Source organism: Dicentrarchus labrax, unplaced genomic scaffold (genome assembly GCF_905237075.1).
Source record: "Dicentrarchus labrax unplaced genomic scaffold, dlabrax2021, whole genome shotgun sequence".
NCBI lineage: Eukaryota > Metazoa > Chordata > Actinopteri > Moronidae > Dicentrarchus > Dicentrarchus labrax.
In genome coordinates this window covers 5,840,496-5,860,182 of record NW_026136713.1, presented here as the reverse complement: position 1 = coordinate 5,860,182, position 19,687 = coordinate 5,840,496, and the positions used below count along the sequence as shown (strand labels likewise).

General features: G+C 41.8%; 1 protein-coding gene across 1 annotated transcript; it reads right to left on the bottom strand.

The window, feature by feature from the left end:
- Positions 1 to 1,568: 1,568 nt before the first annotated feature.
- Positions 1,569 to 19,685, bottom strand: vimr2 (vimentin-related 2). Its single transcript, XM_051419569.1, has 10 exons — positions 19,457 to 19,685; positions 18,955 to 19,099; positions 18,646 to 18,810; positions 18,333 to 18,452; positions 13,715 to 13,810; positions 11,461 to 11,592; positions 9,361 to 9,492; positions 6,177 to 6,287; positions 5,796 to 5,920; positions 1,569 to 2,564 (listed from the first exon to the last, which is right to left on the bottom strand). The coding sequence occupies exons 1-10, from the start codon at positions 19,564 to 19,566 to the stop codon at positions 2,522 to 2,524; spliced, it is 1,179 nt and encodes a 392-aa protein (XP_051275529.1). The 5' UTR covers positions 19,567 to 19,685; the 3' UTR covers positions 1,569 to 2,521.
- Between the last annotated feature and the right edge of the window lie 2 nt (positions 19,686 to 19,687).

The window sequence follows — 19,687 nt, the reverse complement described above, 5'->3', positions numbered from 1 at the left end:
AATCGTCCTTCTAACTGCTTTGTTTTACCCAGAGAGACTTTTCTTTTGTTTTTAAAGTCTTTCTTATAATGTATCATAGATGTTCACTAGATTACTGAGCTGTTTATTGTCATTATGAGAAGATATTTTGTGGCTGTGTGTTTTTAGCCGTGCTCTAGCTGTGCAATGGCAGTCGGTCCATCACTGAAATATCCCAACAACTATTGGATTGATTGTTATGAAATCTGTACAGACATTCATGGTTCTCAGAGGATGAACCCTTATGGTGATCCACTGACTCTTCCTCCAGCGCCATCATGAGGCTGACATTTGTGTTTTTTTTGTTCAGACATTATATTACAATAACTTGATTTCTTCACTTTTAATCTATAGCACATCATCAGGTCAATATTTTAATTTGTCCAATACTCCCTTCAGTCTCAGCTGTACTTTGTGTTAATGTGCTAATTAGCTAATGTTAGCATACTGACACATTAAACTTAGATGGCAAAAATGGTAAACATTATATCTGCTTGTTAGCATTTAGCACAAGGAGTGTGCTCAAGTACAGCCATAATATATTTATTGTATTTATTGTACTGGAGTGAAAATGTTCCCCTTTTAAGTGTACGAAATGTCTGATGTTATTTTTACATGTTTATTGTCAAGGCTGTTGTGTGTTTCTGTTACCCACAGTAATACACCTGAATCCCAGGTATTATTAGGGTGTTTTGGGATATTTTATTGACTGGTCACAAGGGTTGTTTGTTGTTTTGTGACATCATTTCTTCTCTTTCACAGCTGTCCGAATACAGGTGTGCAAAGATTACTTTTCCTGTACAGAAGCATCTACAATAGCAGGATAGATGACGAATTTCCTTGAAGTCTAAGTTTTGTTATTCTGGTCCAGTCTATTTCATGCATTTCCTTGATTTACATACCGTCAACCACCTTTCCCCCAAGAGGCACAGCAGAGAAGATAAAAGTAAAAAAAGGTTTTTTGGAGGAAGACAATTTTCTTAGATATTCTCGTTTTAACCACAAGGCAAAGACAGAGCAGTCCCATGAGATCAGGAACATTGGGTGGTTCATTGGCTTTTTATTTGAGAGATTTAGAAGGCAAACGGCATCTTCCAGCTCCTCTCCTCTTAGGTCTTGATTGAGCTCTGCGGTTCTGAGAAAACAGACACAGCGGCTTCCTCCTGAGCCGGCCATGTTTCACATCGGGACAATTAAACAAGTCACAGTGGCCACCCAGCCCCGGCCCTTTCTCCAGACACTGAACTCAATTATTACAGAGGCTAACTCCTCATCACCACAAGTGCACTGAGTGTGGATAATCTTATCTAATCCATTATTAGCAGCATTTTTCATCTTTATGGCAGAGCTAACAAGCCTTTGAGATCGTTAATAGCTGGGAATGTTCAAATCTCACGTTAAGCATGAAGATGAATGAAAGAAGGATCACAGAACATAAATCACTCTGCATAGTTTTATAGTACGAGGGAAAGTCTTAAGCCAAAGGATTCACAAGCAGTTCTCATGAAACAGAGATTTTCACAAAAGAAATCACACAGTATGAGGTGATCTCTCAGGCAACTACTTTTATTTAATTTAAATCTAAAGCACATTCTGACGCTTGTGCAGAAGCAGGAACCAAAAATGATTGATCACATAGCAGTTTGAAAGTCATGTAGAAAATAAGGAAAAGATTACAGAGGAATGTATTACCAAATGCTTATTTCTGAAATGACAGCAAATTGGGACATTGCTTTTCAAAAGGAGAAATAATGAATCACACAGGCTTTTCTTGTAGCAAGATCCAGGTGCTCGTTTTGTAAGAGCTGCAGAAAAACAACTTCATGAACCATTTGAAAAGCAAACACCGCACTGCACACTTGACTGTCAGTGTCATAAAACCAACACGAATGCACGACTGTAAAAGCAAAGGGAAGGCAAGATGCTTTTAGTAACCAAAAAGGAGAGCTGTCAATATGTTTGCTAACAGTGAAGGGGTCAAAGGTTAAGAGCTCGTAATCAGACAACGTTTGAGTGATGGACGAGGTGCTGTGACTCCACGGAGCCACACATTTAGCTCGTGAGTATGTGAGTGTCTGTGTTTCTGTGTGTTTTTGCGTGGGACTTGTTCAACAAAGAGGGGACAAAACATTTATGAATCATATCAGTGAGCTGGTAAAGATAAAACCCACTTAAGGAAATATCCCTGCCAGACACTGAATGGATACACACTCATCGCACAGCCCCCCCATCCTCCCACCAGTTTTAGACAGCTCAATCTTTCTTAAGTCTCGGGGTCATCTGCCAGCGACCTGTTATCAATGGCCCGGCTTAGGCCTCCAGACGGCATTAATCTGTCATGATAAGTTTACATCTGTTTAAATTGCTGCGTTGGTACCTTAAGCTTCTTCACAGAGCGGATTTGGGTGCGTTTTCGCGTTTCTCTTTTGTCTATTTTCTAATCCATGTGTGGGGGAGCATCCGGCCACAGTCCAGCCAGCCAGTCTGACTCTCCGGCCTCAAGTCACAGGTTGCACAGCCTCTCCTCCTCTCCCTCCACCAGACTCCTGAACCAGAGAAACACATAAACACACAAAGTACAGGTGACCAACTGGATCAACTCACACAGGTAGAGCAGCTGACAAGCACCTGTTAGGTGTCAGTGTGCACCAGAAAGACAGAACAATTTATTCAGGTTTAAAGTTTATTCTTGATCCTGGAAACAGAAGTTGACAAAACGTTATTTTCTGTATCAATTAATCTGCAGATTATTCTCCAAGTTAATGAACAAATTAATCAAGTTAGTTACTTAAGTTTGGTTCATAAAATTTGGAAAGAAATTATAAAACATTCCCGCCACAATTCATAACTTCAAATATTTTTTGTTGTCCAACAAACTGTTAAAACCATTAAAACTGAGAAGCTGGAACTACTGGAATATTTGGATTACTCAAACAATTAATTGATTATCAATATAGTTACCAATATATTTTTGATGAATCATTTCAGCTCTAGTTCATTTAGCTGTTCTGGATCTTTCAATCATGAACCTTGAACATGGACATTGAGGTGACGAGAAGTCCCCTGTGTGTGTAAATTAAAATTCAGCAACTTTTTTGTTTTGGGCCATTTTCTAAAGAAAAAAATGTCAAATGTGAATATTTTCTGGTTTCTTTAATTCTCAATGAGAGTTAACTAAATATCATAGGGTAAACCTACAACTTCATTGATGCCACTCAATCCTACACACTGGTCCTTTAAACCTGCAATAACATTTTTGGACACTTGGAGGCACCACAAACAGGGTGTAAACAGAATACTGACATAATTTTATATCATATGAAGTTAATATGACGAACTTGTTAGCAAACATTTGCCTATTTACACATCCAGCAGACAAAAGGCAACATTAACATTCATTTGAAGTCACAATCGTGCCCACGTGATGAATTTGAGTCCAATATCCACCCTCTTTTTAAGCGTTTTTGGTCTCTACCAACTCCTGAGGGAAATAGTGTCCCTAACTGTGTCAGTCTGCTATTTGGTGCTGAGCAGGTAGCGCACTGCAGGTTTTTAAAGCTATTTCACTGAAAACAGCTGCGTGCTACATCTGGAAACGCTGATGATCAGACTGATGAGAGTGAACCAAAATAAAACAACAAAGTGGATGAGGGGCCTCATTTGATTCATTGTTAATATAAAAACATTGATTATAGAAGTTTTAAGATGTGACCTAAAGTACAGCCATCCACTGAAAAGCATACAATTAACTAAAAAGGATGGTCCTTTAGGTGAGCTACTTGTTGCTGTGTCATGCAGCAGCGGGAGCAGACCACAATGAACAGCAGAATGAATTACAGTGTAATATGTTTCACATTAGCAGTGAGCAAAAGCAGTGAGCATCTGCCTAAACTGCTCTGAGATGCTTTCACAGGCGATAAGCCACCCAGTAATGGCAGCCTGGGGTCATTAGGGTCTGTTGTACAGACAGTTTGCCACGGCACGGAGAGAATAAACAACCGCCATTTTCATTTCTTATTCATGGTTTTAATCACGGATGACAAAACATCCAGTAAATAAAAAAAGAGAGGAAAAAAAAAAGAGTTGGCATCAACTGTGTGCCTTTCCTGTTCCTTAAATGTCTCTGGGACAGTCTGTTGGGTAACGACAGGGAATTAAAACTGTGGCGAATTTGGAAATGTGTGTAAAGAGAGGGCTGACATTAACAGGCTGGCATGGAGAAGAGCTGGCGGTGGCCCAGCACACAGCGCTGACAGTGTGGGGTCCTCTCTGCCCATTCTAATGAGGTATTGTGAGGGTCTGAGCTCAGGTCCGCAGCAGGGCCCCCTGGGGGTCAGATGCAGTCGGATCTGCGATGGAGGGACCAGGAGGAAGTCCGTGGCAGCAGGATGAGATTGGCTGAAGTGCGTCACTCCACATACCAGAATGGCAGATGGTTAAACAACCTCAGTGGAAGGAGGGAATGACATGAAACGTCTTCAAGGTCACATACAGGAAACTGCATCATATTCAGAAACTGTTTCCTGTGACCCAATGTCAGCCCTTTGTTTGCAGGAATATCTTATTATGAACAATGCAGGTGACATTATGCGCAATGCTTGGATAAATATTGGTCTTCACGTGATCTTGCGGAAATACCGCTAAGGCAGAAACTTCTTGTGGACCCGTCATTTCCACATGTTTTCTTGTGTGCTTTGCAATTTGCTCATTTCGTTATATAAAGAATGTCAAAAGTAAACAGAGCATCGAGTTAATTTAAAATCTAATGAACTCACCCCTAGGAACATTATGCGCTTCGCCCTGAACAGTTCATTCTCCTCGACAGGTTTAAATAATGTGTGGCACTTTATTGAGCACCACAGGGGGACGCCTGTTTTCATTTGACCCCCCGCCGCAGAGATGGGAATCTATAAGACATGTCAGGGAAGGCTGTGGATTTTAATTGCAATCAGAAACTCCAGCAGTTGACTTTATGACTTGAACACCTTTAAACAGGAGAAGACAAACTAATCAGTGAAACCACCTGGTGCAGTGTTTTTGTTGGAATGAAAACCTCCATGTTCTGCAGCAGACATTTTCTGTCCATCCCTGCCCCAGAGTGCTTGTTCAAGTCCTCCTATTGACTGACAGTCTCGCTTACAGTTAGACCTCCCTGTCCCAAAGTATTCTTATCTTCTCTGGTATAAATGTGCTGTGCTGTACGTGACATGGAGTGTGTTTTAAAAATGCAGGCGTTTAATTTAAGAATAACAACCCGGAGCTCTATTTAAGAGGGGAATGAGAGTTGTGCAGGTATGGATGACCCCGGTGAGTGCTGTATTTATGGCAGCTCATCATTACAATGGGTCAGCACAAGTACATCACGGTCTATTAGAGCATATTAGGTCTTTATTAAACTGTAATTTTAAGTCCCTGGAGGAAAGATTCATTTTATCTTCCAACCCCTAAAACACATGTATACACATCCATCTACAATATATACAGCCTGCCTACAGTTATACTGTATTTGGCATCCTAGGTTATGTAATGTAATTCAGCCTAATTTTTTATTATTAATATGATTATGATTATTATTATGATCATTATCATCGTCATCATTTGTCTTTGCTGCATTTTGAATTTAATTAATTAAGAATTGTTGTTGAGCTAACAAACTATTAAAACAATCTCAGGAACAGGGGGAAAAAAACACCACTTCATCAGATGTGTATATATATATATATATATATATATATATATATATATATATATATATATATATATTGATATGTTCTGACCTGTAGGCAGTGATTTCCATGTCTCTGGCCATTTTCTCACTGAGCAGCTCCTTGTAGTCTTCACACTGCTCTTTCATCTGCACTTGGAAGTCAGTGTCCTGGTGCCGCATTTCATCTATAGTACACTAAATAACACACACACACACACACACACACACACACACACACACACACACACACACACACACACACACACACACACACACACACACACACACACACACACACACACACACACACACACACACACACACACACACACACACACACACACACACACACCACGATGGTAGGATTAGAGGAAGAGATTAAATGACAGAATTGGTCCAAACCACTGGTCCTTTACAGTCTATGATTACATTAATCAGTCCACTCTCAGACCTCCAGCTCAGCAATCTCGTCCACGTATGCAGCCTTCTTCATCTCAACCTCGTCCTCCAGCTCCTCGTTACACTTCTCAAGCTCAGCAAGCTCCTTTTGCAGCTCAGAAATCTACAGAAATCCAGACACACCGCCATACAATGGGTATTTATTCAAAATATATTCACAGTAGGGCAGCATATTATACATACAGTACTCATTACTGAGAAGCTTATTATGCAAATGGTGGGGGTGGGGGTGGGTGGCAGTGGGTGGCAGTAAGGCAGGCCAGCAATTGAATCAGGGGGCCACGGCCTCTTCTGTACTGCTGTTGAAACAAGGATGATGAGGGCAGAGTTTGTGGGCCATAAAATCAAAACAACAACAAGAAAGAGGATGACAACTGTGGGTTGGTCTCCATGAGCAACCCCTTTCACACTACACACATTTATTTGATACATTTTTGATATAAAAATGTAGCTTTAACTTAAAGCCTGAATGAAGGACTTTTACATTAAGTTCAGTTCACACACTGCTGATTAAGCCCATCACCACCAGGTATCTGTATTATGCAGTATACAGAGCTAGTCTGTGGTGACTTTCCCACACTGGAGCACCGGCATTGCTGGCATTTTAACCTAAAAGGGGAGCATCCACTTATCAGTGGAAGAGGCCAAGTCCGCCCTGAGAGTAATCGATTAGCTTGCCAACCCCTGGCAACTAGCCAAAGGTCTGTATTTCATAGTTCACCCTTTCTACAGAATTGAATTATTCCCAACTCCATCCTCTTTCCACTCCATGGAGCTACTATCAAACCGCCCGGCTCCCAGGATGACCATTCCCTCGAGACAGCAGCAGACTGGCTGGACTACGGGAGGTAACTCCGGAGTTGTCAGAGAATCACTAGGCTTGTCTATTAGAGGCAAGAGGCGTCACTTATGTGTATTTTCTGAGATAAGGAGTTATTCATTATTCATCAAACAGTTTTTTGTAAAATGGAAAGGAAGTAGTGTCCGTAACGTCACCCACAGGTTTATCTGCCAGCCACGAGGTTGCCGTTTAAACTCACATATTTGAATCAACCCGACCTACAGAGATAAAACAGGTTACTTTACTTCTATGACCGGCATCCATCCACCCCACAACGCCCACCCACCCATCCCACCCATGTCTGAGGCTGTGGTGTCCCACCGTGAGTAATTACAGCAATCACAGAAGTTCAACAATTAGCTGTCAAGGCCAGATGGGGATCCAGGCGGCCAATGCTCGTCTTTCAGTGAGATCATGTGAGTAGAGGAAGACCCTGGTTACAACTCACAGACTGATGATGACTTCCCAACCTGGTCGAGTGAGTCACTTACTCACAAACTCCTCCGTTCTTCCTGGCATGATAAGTGTGGTCTGGCTGCCTGTGTGTGCGCGAGTAGTGGCGACCAACCCCATCGGTGCCTTCTCTACTACATACATTTCTGCGTCAGGGCTGATTTCACTGCAATCTGTTTGTTTGGCCATGTTGTGTCTCAGTGAGAAACCAGACCTGAGGCATCCATCACAGGCGAGAGAGGAAACAGAGCAGATCAAGCCGTGCTGTCCATCCGTCAGGCTGGATTGAGCAGAAGTGGGGATTGTGTGCTGCATATTAGAGAAAAGTAGATGACGTTGGGAGACTTCTGCTGTGTGGTTACAGAGGCTCGCTGTTTATTTAAAGAGCTGGAGGTAGAGCTACAGCCACAGTAATGAGAACCAAACCACCATGTTTGTTACAGATGTGGTTAGGTGTCGGCTGGGGTCTGACCACTGATCAACGTGAAAGAAACTGAACTAAGAGGAGGTAGTTTCTGTTTCCTGGAGTCACCTGGTGAATTTTTTTTACCTAAGTCATGATTTCCTGGTACGTCTCTTTATTAATGGCTCACTTTGCTGTCTATTTCATTCAAATCCACCATTGCTTTCTTGGCATTTTTTGGCTGAGATGAGAAACATCGGATGAAGGTTTATTTCCTCTCTTCCACTTACAGAGGAAGTCTCCGGTCAGTGTGTGTGTGTGTGTGTGTGTGTGTGTGTGTGTGTGTGTGTGTGTGAAGTTTTAAGACGTTTATGACACTGCAGGCGCTCTGAAAGACTGTACTTAATAACTGAGGACACAGAGGGCAATAAATCCTGTCTGAGCTGAAGTCGAGCCCTTCACATCTCCTGCTGAAAGCGTCCGCAGAGTAAACACTCTGGTCAGCAGGATCTCCCACACTGTTGCTCTGCTGTCACTCAGCTGCTCACCACTCCCTTCGCCTGCTGTGGGAAACCATTCATTTTCACCATTATGTCTGATTTAGGAGCTGATGGCCGATGCAGAGCCAATTGTGGGTTGTAAGACTCCTCTTTCTTGTCAGTAAAAAGGAGGGAAATGTGTATTCAAAAAGATTTGAATCAGTAGGTATTAACTGAAGTATTTAAATGGTGTGCAACTGTGAGACTTAAAGGGTGGGTTCCATCCCCAAAAATACAGATTTTCTTACTTACCAGGAGTGGTAACAAGCCATGCAGACAGTTTTGGTTTTATTTGTAGAGGTTTCCTGTGATTTATGAGTGGTGCTCATAGCATAATACTAAATATTTTAACCACAACATTTTTTCCAAGAAACAATTACTCTGGATCATCCTTAGAGCACAGTCACCCATTTTCCTAGGGACTATTTTTTTTAAAGCAATAGAGAGCTAGATGGTCAGATTGATACCACTCTCAGGTCTGTACAGTAAATATGGAGCTACCACTAGCAGCTGGCTAGCTAGCTTAGCACAAAGACTGCAGACGGGGGAAACGGCTAGCCTGGGAACCGGCCCTTTGTTTAATCCGTACAAAACTGAAGTGTAAAAATGACAAGGTGTGGTTTTACAAACACACAGTGTGTTAATTAGTGATCTTTAGAGGTGCAGTAGACAGATTGTGTTACAGTTGGACAGAGCCAGGCTAACTGTTTCGCCCTGCGTCCAGTCTTTGTGCTAAGCTAACCAGTTGCTGTAGCTTCATATTTAGGCTGCAGACATGAGCGGGGTATCAATCTTCTCATGTAACTTACAGCAAGGTAGCTTGTAAGTGTCACATTAAAAATGTCAACTATCCCTTTAATGGTTCTAAAGGCTGCACTTGATATGACGTTGGCATGGCTTTTTCTTTTATAGGCTACTTATACTTTTTTTGTCCACTTACCAGCGTCTTTATTTCACCGATGTCCTTTATCTTTGACAAGTCTTTGACTGTTGATCCCACAGCTCCTCCCACTTCCAGTTGTTTTCCATCCCCACTGCGAACCACAGCAGAAGAGCCTGCACCACACTCGCACTGCAGACAGAAGATGAGGAATAAGTGCAGTTTTGAATGTTTGTGGGTATAAAAAAAAAAAAAACGTCTGACCTTTCAGTCTGAGTCTGCAAATGCACAAGACCAGGGAGGATAGTGCTTTCATTTGGGCAGTTAAGTGCACTTTGACAGGGGAGCAAAGAGCAATCAGAGGCTCTCATACCGGCTGATGGTTAAAACTCTCCTTGTGTACACCACATTCCTGATTAGATGGAACAAATGCAGCCGAAACGAGCAACATGAGGGTGCACAGGTGTGTGGGAGTCGGCCAGCAATCACCATTACTGTTCAAACCCAATAGCAATCATTTCAGCATCGAGACAATTGCGTCTCGTAATCGAGGCCAGGCACAGACAGGACGGTGTCCAGCTGGCGAGAGAAGAGACCGAATGGGAGGGAGAGAGAGTGAATAGACGGGATTTTGGGAACAAGCAACACACCTACGCATCTAGACAGACACACAAATATATAAACACGCCAGATACCCTTCAGCCATGCCTCCAAATGAAGGAGGCATACACACACACGCACCAACGTCCACTCCAGTGCTGCCGAGGAGCCTGGGAAGGCGGCCAGCAGTCTGATTACAGCCCTGACCTCTGAACCAGGCAGACATCCTCGCCCCAGAGGGGGTCAGACCCACCGGAGCTATAGTCTGACCCCAATGCAGCACCTCTTTGCTTGCCAAAAAAAAAAAACACACACACACACACACACACACACACACACACACACACACACACACACACACACACACACACACACACACACACACACACTCACACTCACACTCACACTCACACTCACACTCAGGTAGACAAAGGCATTCTGTTCGGGTCCAGAACTGCACCTCTGATTCTCAAGTTCTTCCCTGGTGTTGTGTTAAGAGGGAAAGAAAACAAGTGGGAGTATCGCTGTGTGATTTGTGAAAGCTGAGATTTACATCTGGACCTGACCGGGCTGTTGCAGGGGGAGAGAGAAGGTGATGTGATGAAAATAGGAGGGGTCAAGTGGTCAGTAGGAGGATGAGGATGGCAGCTGGTTTCTTGAAAATGCATATAGGTGGTGTAAGAAGTACTCAGATCCTTTTACTTAAATAAAAATAGCAATAGAACAATTTAAAAACACTCCAAGTAAAGAAAAGTAAAATTATACAGGAACAAAATGTCACTGATACATCACATTATAAGATTCTTAATAGTGATGCATTAATGTAAAAGTGGCATTTTACTGTTGTAGCTAGTCAAGGTTTAGCTAGTCTTCACATATAGTTAAATAGTTCAATCCAATGTTTCCCAACCTAAGGGCTGGGTTCCCTTGAAAGGGTCTCAAGAAAAATGTGATGGCTTGTGAGATGATTATTGGAGAAGTTCTGCTACTCAAGTCTATATCAATTTTCCTTTTATCTAATCTTTGCTTTTTTGTGAAATATTGGATAATATTAACAGTTCTACAAATTCTGACTGAGTGGAAATAAGAGGAAACGTTTTTATGCATGGCTGACATAGAAAAGTTGGTGTATCTTCAAAGATCAAATGCAAGTATGTGACTTAAACGCTGAAGTGACTGAAGCATCAGGTCTGTGTGGAGCAATGAGGAGACTGTATGTTCCTCAAATGAATACATGAAACAAACAGTAGTGGATGCAAACAGACATTCATTTGCATTTTCTGGAAATTCTGTTCAAATCTGCACTACAATTAGATGGAAACCCGACTGCAGACACGTAAAATGTGACGAGGGGACACGTCAAAAACATAAAACACTGGTTTAATCTTTAAAAATGTATCCTAAAAGCTTATCATACTATCATCAAGTACAGAACTTGAGAAGCCAGGGATAGGATTGTGATTCTATAGATGTACACAGACATGCTACTGTAAAGCATTTGGCACAAAAAGGCTTCCGCGTCATGACATGTTTATGTGTTTATGCTACAGTGTTTCGTACCTGGAGGCTCTCAGCCAGCTGGCAGTAGTACTCCTTTACATTCAAGGCCGCAGTGATGTCAGGGCTGCCAAATTTAATAGCTGCCACCTCTCCTGTAGTCCAGTCAGCTGGCTCCAGTAGACTCTCCACTGCCTGCTCATACATGCCACACATACAAACACACAAGAAGTGTGAAATATATTCAGATCCTACACTCAGAGGTGAAATGTAAATTAATACATCTATTCAAGTACTGCACTTAAATTCAGCTTGGAGTATTTCTATTTATACGTCTACTATACTACATTTCAGAAAGGAATTTGGTTTTTACTCCACAACATTTTTTTAGCAGAGCCATGTAATCACTTTATTAAATATGATGCATTATTATTGATAAAACTAGTTTAAATGAGCTCCACCTGGACCAGCTACAACAGCAGTGTTGCTTATAACAAATCAATAATACATAATTGAACACTGAAAAGGGACATTACTCATAAATGGTTCTTTTACTTTCAATACTTTAAGTATATTCTGCAGTTAATATTTAATTGAATGCAGGACTTGTAACAGAGGATTTCTTACAGCGTGGTAATGGCACTTTTAAGTAAAGCATCTGAATATGTTACAAGTATTATCAGCAAAATGTACTTATATTGTCAAAGGTAGAAGTACTTGTTATGCAGACAAATGTCCGCTGTGAGTGTTAGGCTATTTTATAATGTATTATTAGATTATTACTCATGAATTGATGTGTTAGTTACATTTTACTGTCGTAGTTGGTTGAGGTTGAGCAAATGTTTAGCTATTTCATATACTGTTGAGTATTTTTATCAATCATATTTTATTTGCTTTTCCTTTTTTAATGTAAGCTTAACTTGTAAAGTAACTAGTAACTAGAGCTGTAAAATAAATGTAGTGGAATAAAAGTACAATATTTGCCTCCTAAATTGTAGAAATATAAAGTGGCATGAAATGCAAAAACTCACATACAAACATACTAAGATTCAGTACTTGAATAAACATCCACCTCTGTGAATACAAACACACACACAGTACATTTAGAGGCATTCACACATACATCCAAGGTCCCTACATGTATGTCTTCAGCTTCCAATATCTGTATATCTGTATATGTATGAATCTGTAATATGTCCCCCCTTTAGTACAAAAACCCCACATCCACGACAGAGAAAATGAACTGTTACAGAGCTGCAGTGGCAGTCTGACATCTTTCTCCTTTTCCCTCCACCTAAATAACGACATGGCTGCCGATTTGTCGGGGGAATATGGGGTATCTGCAAGTGCTGATAGTAACAACAGTTAATAAAACAAAGGGAACTTCTGTTTTCATTTGGTATTCAGCCGCATTTCCCGGACTGTGAGTTATCGAGCGTGTCCCAGAGGGAGTGTGTTAAACGCCGGGCAGCCCAGCTTTGCAGAGAAAAACACAGTGTGATGGAGTTGGTGCTGCTTCAGCTGGCTCTCCCTCTCTCTACCTCTCTCCCTCTCTCTCTCTGCCTTCAGCCTCTAGATCTGATACTGGGGCACGTCTGTCATCTCCTGGCGAGGTGGAAAATATTGTAGAAGGTGGAGAGAACAGGGTGTGTGTGGATGCAATATAGGTAATGATGTGCATTGGAAACACCTGCCTGTTTTAAAGCAATAGTTTGACATTTTGGGGAAATGTGCTTATTTGCCTTTTTGCCAGGAGTTACATGGAGACTGACACCGCTCTCATATCCGTCACATGTGCAGGTGTTAAGACAGTTATCACTTCTGAGTTTTTAAAGGTATGAGTCGGCAGATGTTTGAACCGTTGGACGTAGCCAGGCTTTTTGTACTGTCTGTAAGCTAAGCTAACCACCAACTGGCTGTAGCTTATTTAACAGACATGAGAGCGACGTTGATCTTCTCATCTAACTCTCAGAAAGAAAGCAAATAAGGCTATTTCCCAAAAAGTCAAACTACCCCTTTAAGAAACTGCAACAAGGACTGAAGTGAGCACAGAACATTAAACAAGGGCCTAAAATTGACCATTCATTAGATTACATATTTTGTGTTTTAATCCTCTCCCCATATGTTTCTGGTGACAGGGCCGTTCTTGGCTCTTCAGCAAGGTGACTGGGGTCATCACAGCTGTGTTTGTCACCACAGGTCTGGGCATTTCTCCAACACTCCTGTCTGACCTAAGTGCTACATTTCGAGTCATTTTCATGGCTATAAACTCTTCCTGTCTCATCACACTGCAGCTATATATCCTCTCCCCCCTCACCGTCTTTTGCTGGGCCTCCATGTTGGCCAGCTGCTCCTCGTAGATAGCCACTTGCTCCCTCAACGCCAAACACACTGCTGTCACAGCATCCACTTCCTGCAAAGAAAATCAAGTTAACAGAGAACAAGGCTGGAAGTAAAGAAGTTCAACTTAATTTCTGGAGGATGTCTGAGAGCAACGCTGCAGTCTGGGAACTAAATCACACCACAGGTTGAAGAAAAAGTAGAAAGGGTCTTTGTTTCCACCCGAGCAACCATTTTAATAACCATCAGCACCAGCACATCCACCTGTTTCACTGAACAGCAAGTAGACACCGCAATGCAGAGGAAGGGGGAGGAGGAGGAGGAGGAGGAGGAAGATCAGAAGGAGGCTAGTTAGACACAAAAGCCCTGTCCACCAATCCATTCGCCAGCAGGGGCTCTCTGCTCGTCTACTCTTTTTAAAGAACCAGATTAATTGGTGTAGGATGCAATTACTGTGGGTGCCTGCATTTACATTTGGAGGCATGCAGAGAGGGTTTGGTGGTGAAGTTGTGGAGCCTCGCTGGGAGGGTGGCAGGGACCTTGATGGACAACAATAGGCAAAAGTAGTCTGCTCCTGCTGCTGCCTGTGTTCAAATATCAGCCAGAAGCTGGAGAGAAACTGTGTTACTTTAAAAAGGCAGTTAAGTAAAAACAACACTGACAGATTAACACCTTATAAAGTTGATCTAGTAAACACACTGTAACAACTGCCTGTTTATAGCATCAATGAGAGCAACATTAGCATTCATTTTGAGTTGTGTTTCTGTCCACATGGCTTATTTAAGTCCAATATTCACTCTCCTTTTAGCTCCATTTTGTGAGAAATCTCGAACTCTTTAGCCGCTAACTGCACTCAGCTATTCGCTAACCTTGTCTGCCTGCCGTTTGGTGCTGGGCAGGTACTGTGCAGCAGTAGCTTTTTCCCTCAAAATGGCAACGATGATGGGAATAGTGAGACTGAGCCAAAACAATAAAGTTGTGGGTTGGAAAGCCAAAACAATGAGCTGAAAGCAAACCACAGAAAAAAACTCCACAGAGCTGAGGGGGGACTGCAGATTTGGAAGATCACTATGAGCGAACTACCCTAACCCTAACCCTTTCACATTACAGCGTCATTTAAGCTATTTTCAAAATAACTAGAATTACTGTGTCATGGTTGTATGCCTCCACCAAAAGAGTATTTATTGGCTAATTGGAAGTTATCACTATATTGAGGGTGCATATGTATGATTTTAGTGTATATACATTTATGAACTGATTATTGAAGGATTATCATAGATGTATAGGCTGAACAGGTACACATGTACTATTGTAGTATAGTGATACAAAATGTGGTTCTTCTGGCATTTTTAGCTGCAAAGCCTCTCTATGAGCTGTAGGTGAAACCATTTTACATTCTTCAGATCACACTTACCAACTGTGAGCCAATCTCACCCTGCACCCAGCAACGCTGGAGACTAGAGAAGCAACTTTAAGAGAGGCAGAGGAGAAAGTGGCCGGAGACCAGGAGGATTATACAGAAACCAGTAAGCATCTCAAGAGCATGGTGCCTTCAAACATTATATGATCCTTTAATGTGGCGAATAGCCAAACAATATAATTGCAAAAGCAAGAACCATCACAACACAGGGGATGAAGAAAGATTATTGGATTATGATCCTTATAGACTATCAGGGGAACACTAGAATCGACATTAAAGTGTTGCAACGCCCACACGAGGGCAAGGGTCTCCACTCACTCACAGGATCATGACTAGCTCGCTGCGCTCCGATACGTTGTTTGGAGTCAAGTGATTCCGATGACGCTCAAAATTCAGAATGAGGCAGTAAGAGAAAGGCAGAATGGATGAAGAGGAAAGGTGAAAGCCTTTGGACCCTTTCGACAGAAGACATCACCTTATTGTTGTACCCCATTAAATGTCTGTTTTGTCATAGTATTGCATCAATTCTTAAGTTATGACCAAAAACATGTTTTGTGATGTCAGTGACCTTGAGGCGTTAAATATCTCCTTGACAAGAATGGGATGTACGTACAGACGAACAACACAAAAACATACAAATATTTAGCAGTGCAGCTTCAAACTGTAATCAAATCTGGAGTATTTTTCTACAACTTTACACATTCATGAGCAACAATGCAAAAGTTTAGCTTTATTATTAATAATAAAAACTGAACGACTGAGCAACAACCCACCAACTGTCATCAGATTCTCCTGATTGGTGCTTAGAAGTGACATCACCTTTCTCCAATAGAGTCATGTGAGATAAACAAAACTGCTATAAAATGTTTCAGTAAATTGTGTCTGTGTAGGACTCCATCGTTCACAGTAGGAAGCAGATTGATAAAATAAGTGTTCAGGGCCTCTATTTACGCCCTGATGAGGACCCTGTGAGGTCGAAACCAGTAGGCGTGTTTAACAATATGCCTGAAGAAATAAAGACTTTTAACATAACTTCTCTCCTTGTACTGCCTAATAGTGGATGGAGAACATTTTCTTATCTGTGACCATTATTTTCATCCTCAGGGGCAGTTTAATGTTTCCCCGCACTTAACTAAAACAGACCAAACACTTTGCCTCCTCGTTCATTCACTTCATTGTATTTATATTTAGATTCTAGTGAATATTGTTAAACTCATTTCACTTGTGCTACTGTGTGTTTTTACTGCAGCCCACCAGCTTTGGGGATACAAGACATTAATGAAACAAAAAGTCCCATGTATAAATAACTGTAAGACAATGAAGGGGGGATAATGGGCCTTGAAAATGAGCGGAACGAACACAATAGCCAGTAGTATATCTTAAAATACACCAAACGTGTCTTGTTTCATCACTGTCAGTCTACTATTATGTTGAACTGCAGCTAGTTGTGGGTTGAGCTGTGCAGTATTCGCTCCTCTCCTCCGCATCTCTGCTCTCCCTCTCCCTCTACCTCCCTGCCGATTTCCCACCGAGTCCTGTCGCCCTGCAGCTGCTTTCAATTCAGAACCAGAGAACTGAGCCAGCAGGAACATTACGGCACCGTATTACAGCCCGCATTACATCTGTAAGGGAGAAATTAAAACCTCCCTCGCATCTGGCCCGGCTGGGAGGAGATGGGGCTCTGGCATGCGTGGGGGGGGGGTATAGGGAAAGTTGGTGGCTCAGGTTGCAGTGGGCCACCAGCCCAGATTGTGTGACTGCTGGTGATCAACACCCATTGGGCAGGGCAACAGAGGAGCAGCTGTGGCAGTTTCATTTGATTCACCAGGAAGACATAAGGGAGGAGGAGACACTTGACAACACTGCCATCTAGTGCTGAAGGTCCATTATCACAACAAAGGTCTTCTAATGCAGTGGTTCCCAAACTCTTTCTTGAAAGGACATATTTTATGTAGATTTTATATTATATTCAATAAATAACAATAACATTACAGAACAAGTGGCAAACTGCACAATTAATGTAAATAGTTTGTGTAAAACAAGTGATTTGGATACATTTTGAGCAGATTATTACATATTGATCCGAGATTAGTTTTCCTGATATTTTATGGATCTTTTTATACAATTATCTGGTGTGTTTTCTATTTTTAACAATCTTAACTACTTAATAGTAGTTAAATTCAGTGTTTTGTTCTATCTGATGGTTGGCCATTCTCTGTTAGCTGGTTGTTTTAACAGGATACTTTTCTAATGCAGGACCAGGCTGTTTATCAGAGTGAAAGTTCTGTAAATGCAGTGTGTGTTTAGAGTTTAGATATTAAATAATAATCTAAAATTAATTTAGTTATCTTCACAGAAATGAACAAAATGCTGAGATATAGGTCACACTGTAAGTTTTCTTACACCCCTTAAAATCAAGAAGGCCACGCCCACTGTGAAGCTTTGGGGACCCCCAGTGGGGTCAATTGATTCAATAATACAGCTACTATTACAACTATTGTAATTATTGTTTTACTGTCATACCAATCCTTTACCTAAGTGGTAACATCATCAGGGTTATCTCAGCCTGAGCTTGAAGAAATTTATAATAGAAACTCACATTACCAATTGGGAGTGTGGGCTTTGAAAGAGTTGGCAAATTAACCAGGCATGGAGGGTCTAATAAAACGTGCTATTGGTTGCATTATGGTAAATAAAAGATCCAGTGTTTCTGGACCCCAAAATAGTGTATATCAGCTTCTCCTACTTCAAGGTTGGCCATTATCCCCTCCAATGTCATGGCAGTGTGATAATACCATTGACCATGTAAAGGGTTAAACATAGCTATTTCTATTCTTCTGACTAAACCACATCTCTGGTTTGGAGGGCCAATCACAGCCAATCTCTGCAGCTAGTTTTATTTATGGAGTTGCTTCCTTTCAAATCAGGTATAAAACAGTATAAATCAAGCCAAGAATATACTCCAACTTAAAGGATCATTCCCTTACAAATTTGTTATTACGAGTAATTTTTATTTATGCATTTTAATCGGTTATTTCTTATCTGTACAGAAATAATAAATTGTCATTCACGTAGTAAGCCTTTATGGATATCACACACGTTTATCTTATTGTGGACTTGTGACCTCAGTGTTTCTTAATCCTGGCTTGTCAGTTCCTATTGTATTCACTATTACCTCAGCAACATCTTGTCGTTCCTGCTGGAAGAGGATCCTCTGCTGTGCAGCCTTCTCGTACTCTTTCATCAGACGTTCCAGCTCTTTCTGCAGCTCCTCGGTGTCACACAGAATCTCATCCTGCAGGGAGACGCAGTGAAGACAGTGATGGATCTTGACAAGGTTATAGATCAGGCCTGCCTGTCACTGTACAAACTGAAGTAATATTGATGGGATGGAATGAGAAGTGCAATGCCTGTGAGAAAACCCAATTTAGCAATGTCACACACACAGAAACATGCAGCAGACACACCCCGCTGCAGCAGCACCCTACCCTCTCCCTACGCAGTCTTTCCACCACTGCATCCAGACTGTAGTCTGTAACGCACTCAGCCACAGCGGAGGAGATGCCGGAGGAGGTTTGCCGACTATTCAACTCCTCCTGTAGTTCAACAATCTGACATTCAAGAGACTCATTCTCCTCCTCAAAACAATGGGCCTAAAGGTCACAGATTAAAAATGGATACAGTCAGAACAGGTACATACTGTATGTGTATATATAGAGATTCAATGGCATGACACAGCAGAGGGAAAAATAAAGTGCTGATGTGTCATTGGGAGCAGTAACAGTGTTTGTCCTCACCAGTTCAATAAGCTTGACCAGGCGGTCATTGAGGGTAGCAATGATGGTGCGGTCCTGGACAAACCGGTTCAGACCCTCCTTGTTGAGCGCCTTGGCAGCTACAAAGTCTAACTTGTCACAGTCACACTTGTCAACAGCCGCACCCCTGAGAGAAGGACACAAAGTACCAAAGGCTGGACTGAATTCTGAAGGATCCTGGGGGAGATAATCTGAACCACCTTCAGGGACATTTAATGACTTTCACCAAGTATACAACAGGAACAAGTTCCTCTACTATACAGTATCATTCTTTAAACGCCTCAGTAATGTTCAGCCCCACCCATTACAGTAAATGAACATAATAGACCAGGATGTAATTATTTCCATGAGCGCAAAAAGCATGTCGTCACCATTCAGGAAAACCCAAAATAGTTAGCATCTGATAAAAAAACACTGAAATCTTCATATTTGTAAGAGCAGGCCAAATCCTGAAGCCGCCCTCTACCCAGACACCCACACTGACCTGATGGAGGCCCGAGACTGCCCTGCACACTGCATACTCAACCCTCCATTTCGACTCCAGTTTTCATCCTCAAACAGCTTGCGATAAGAAGACACTCTGAGCATGGCCATGGCTTTGGATGGGTTCAAACTCAGCGACAACACAACAGGCAAATGGTGGCATCAGGTCTGAGGAGGGGGTTTTATATTCATAGGGAATGAGAATGTAGCACTGAGATGAAGGATCTCTCAC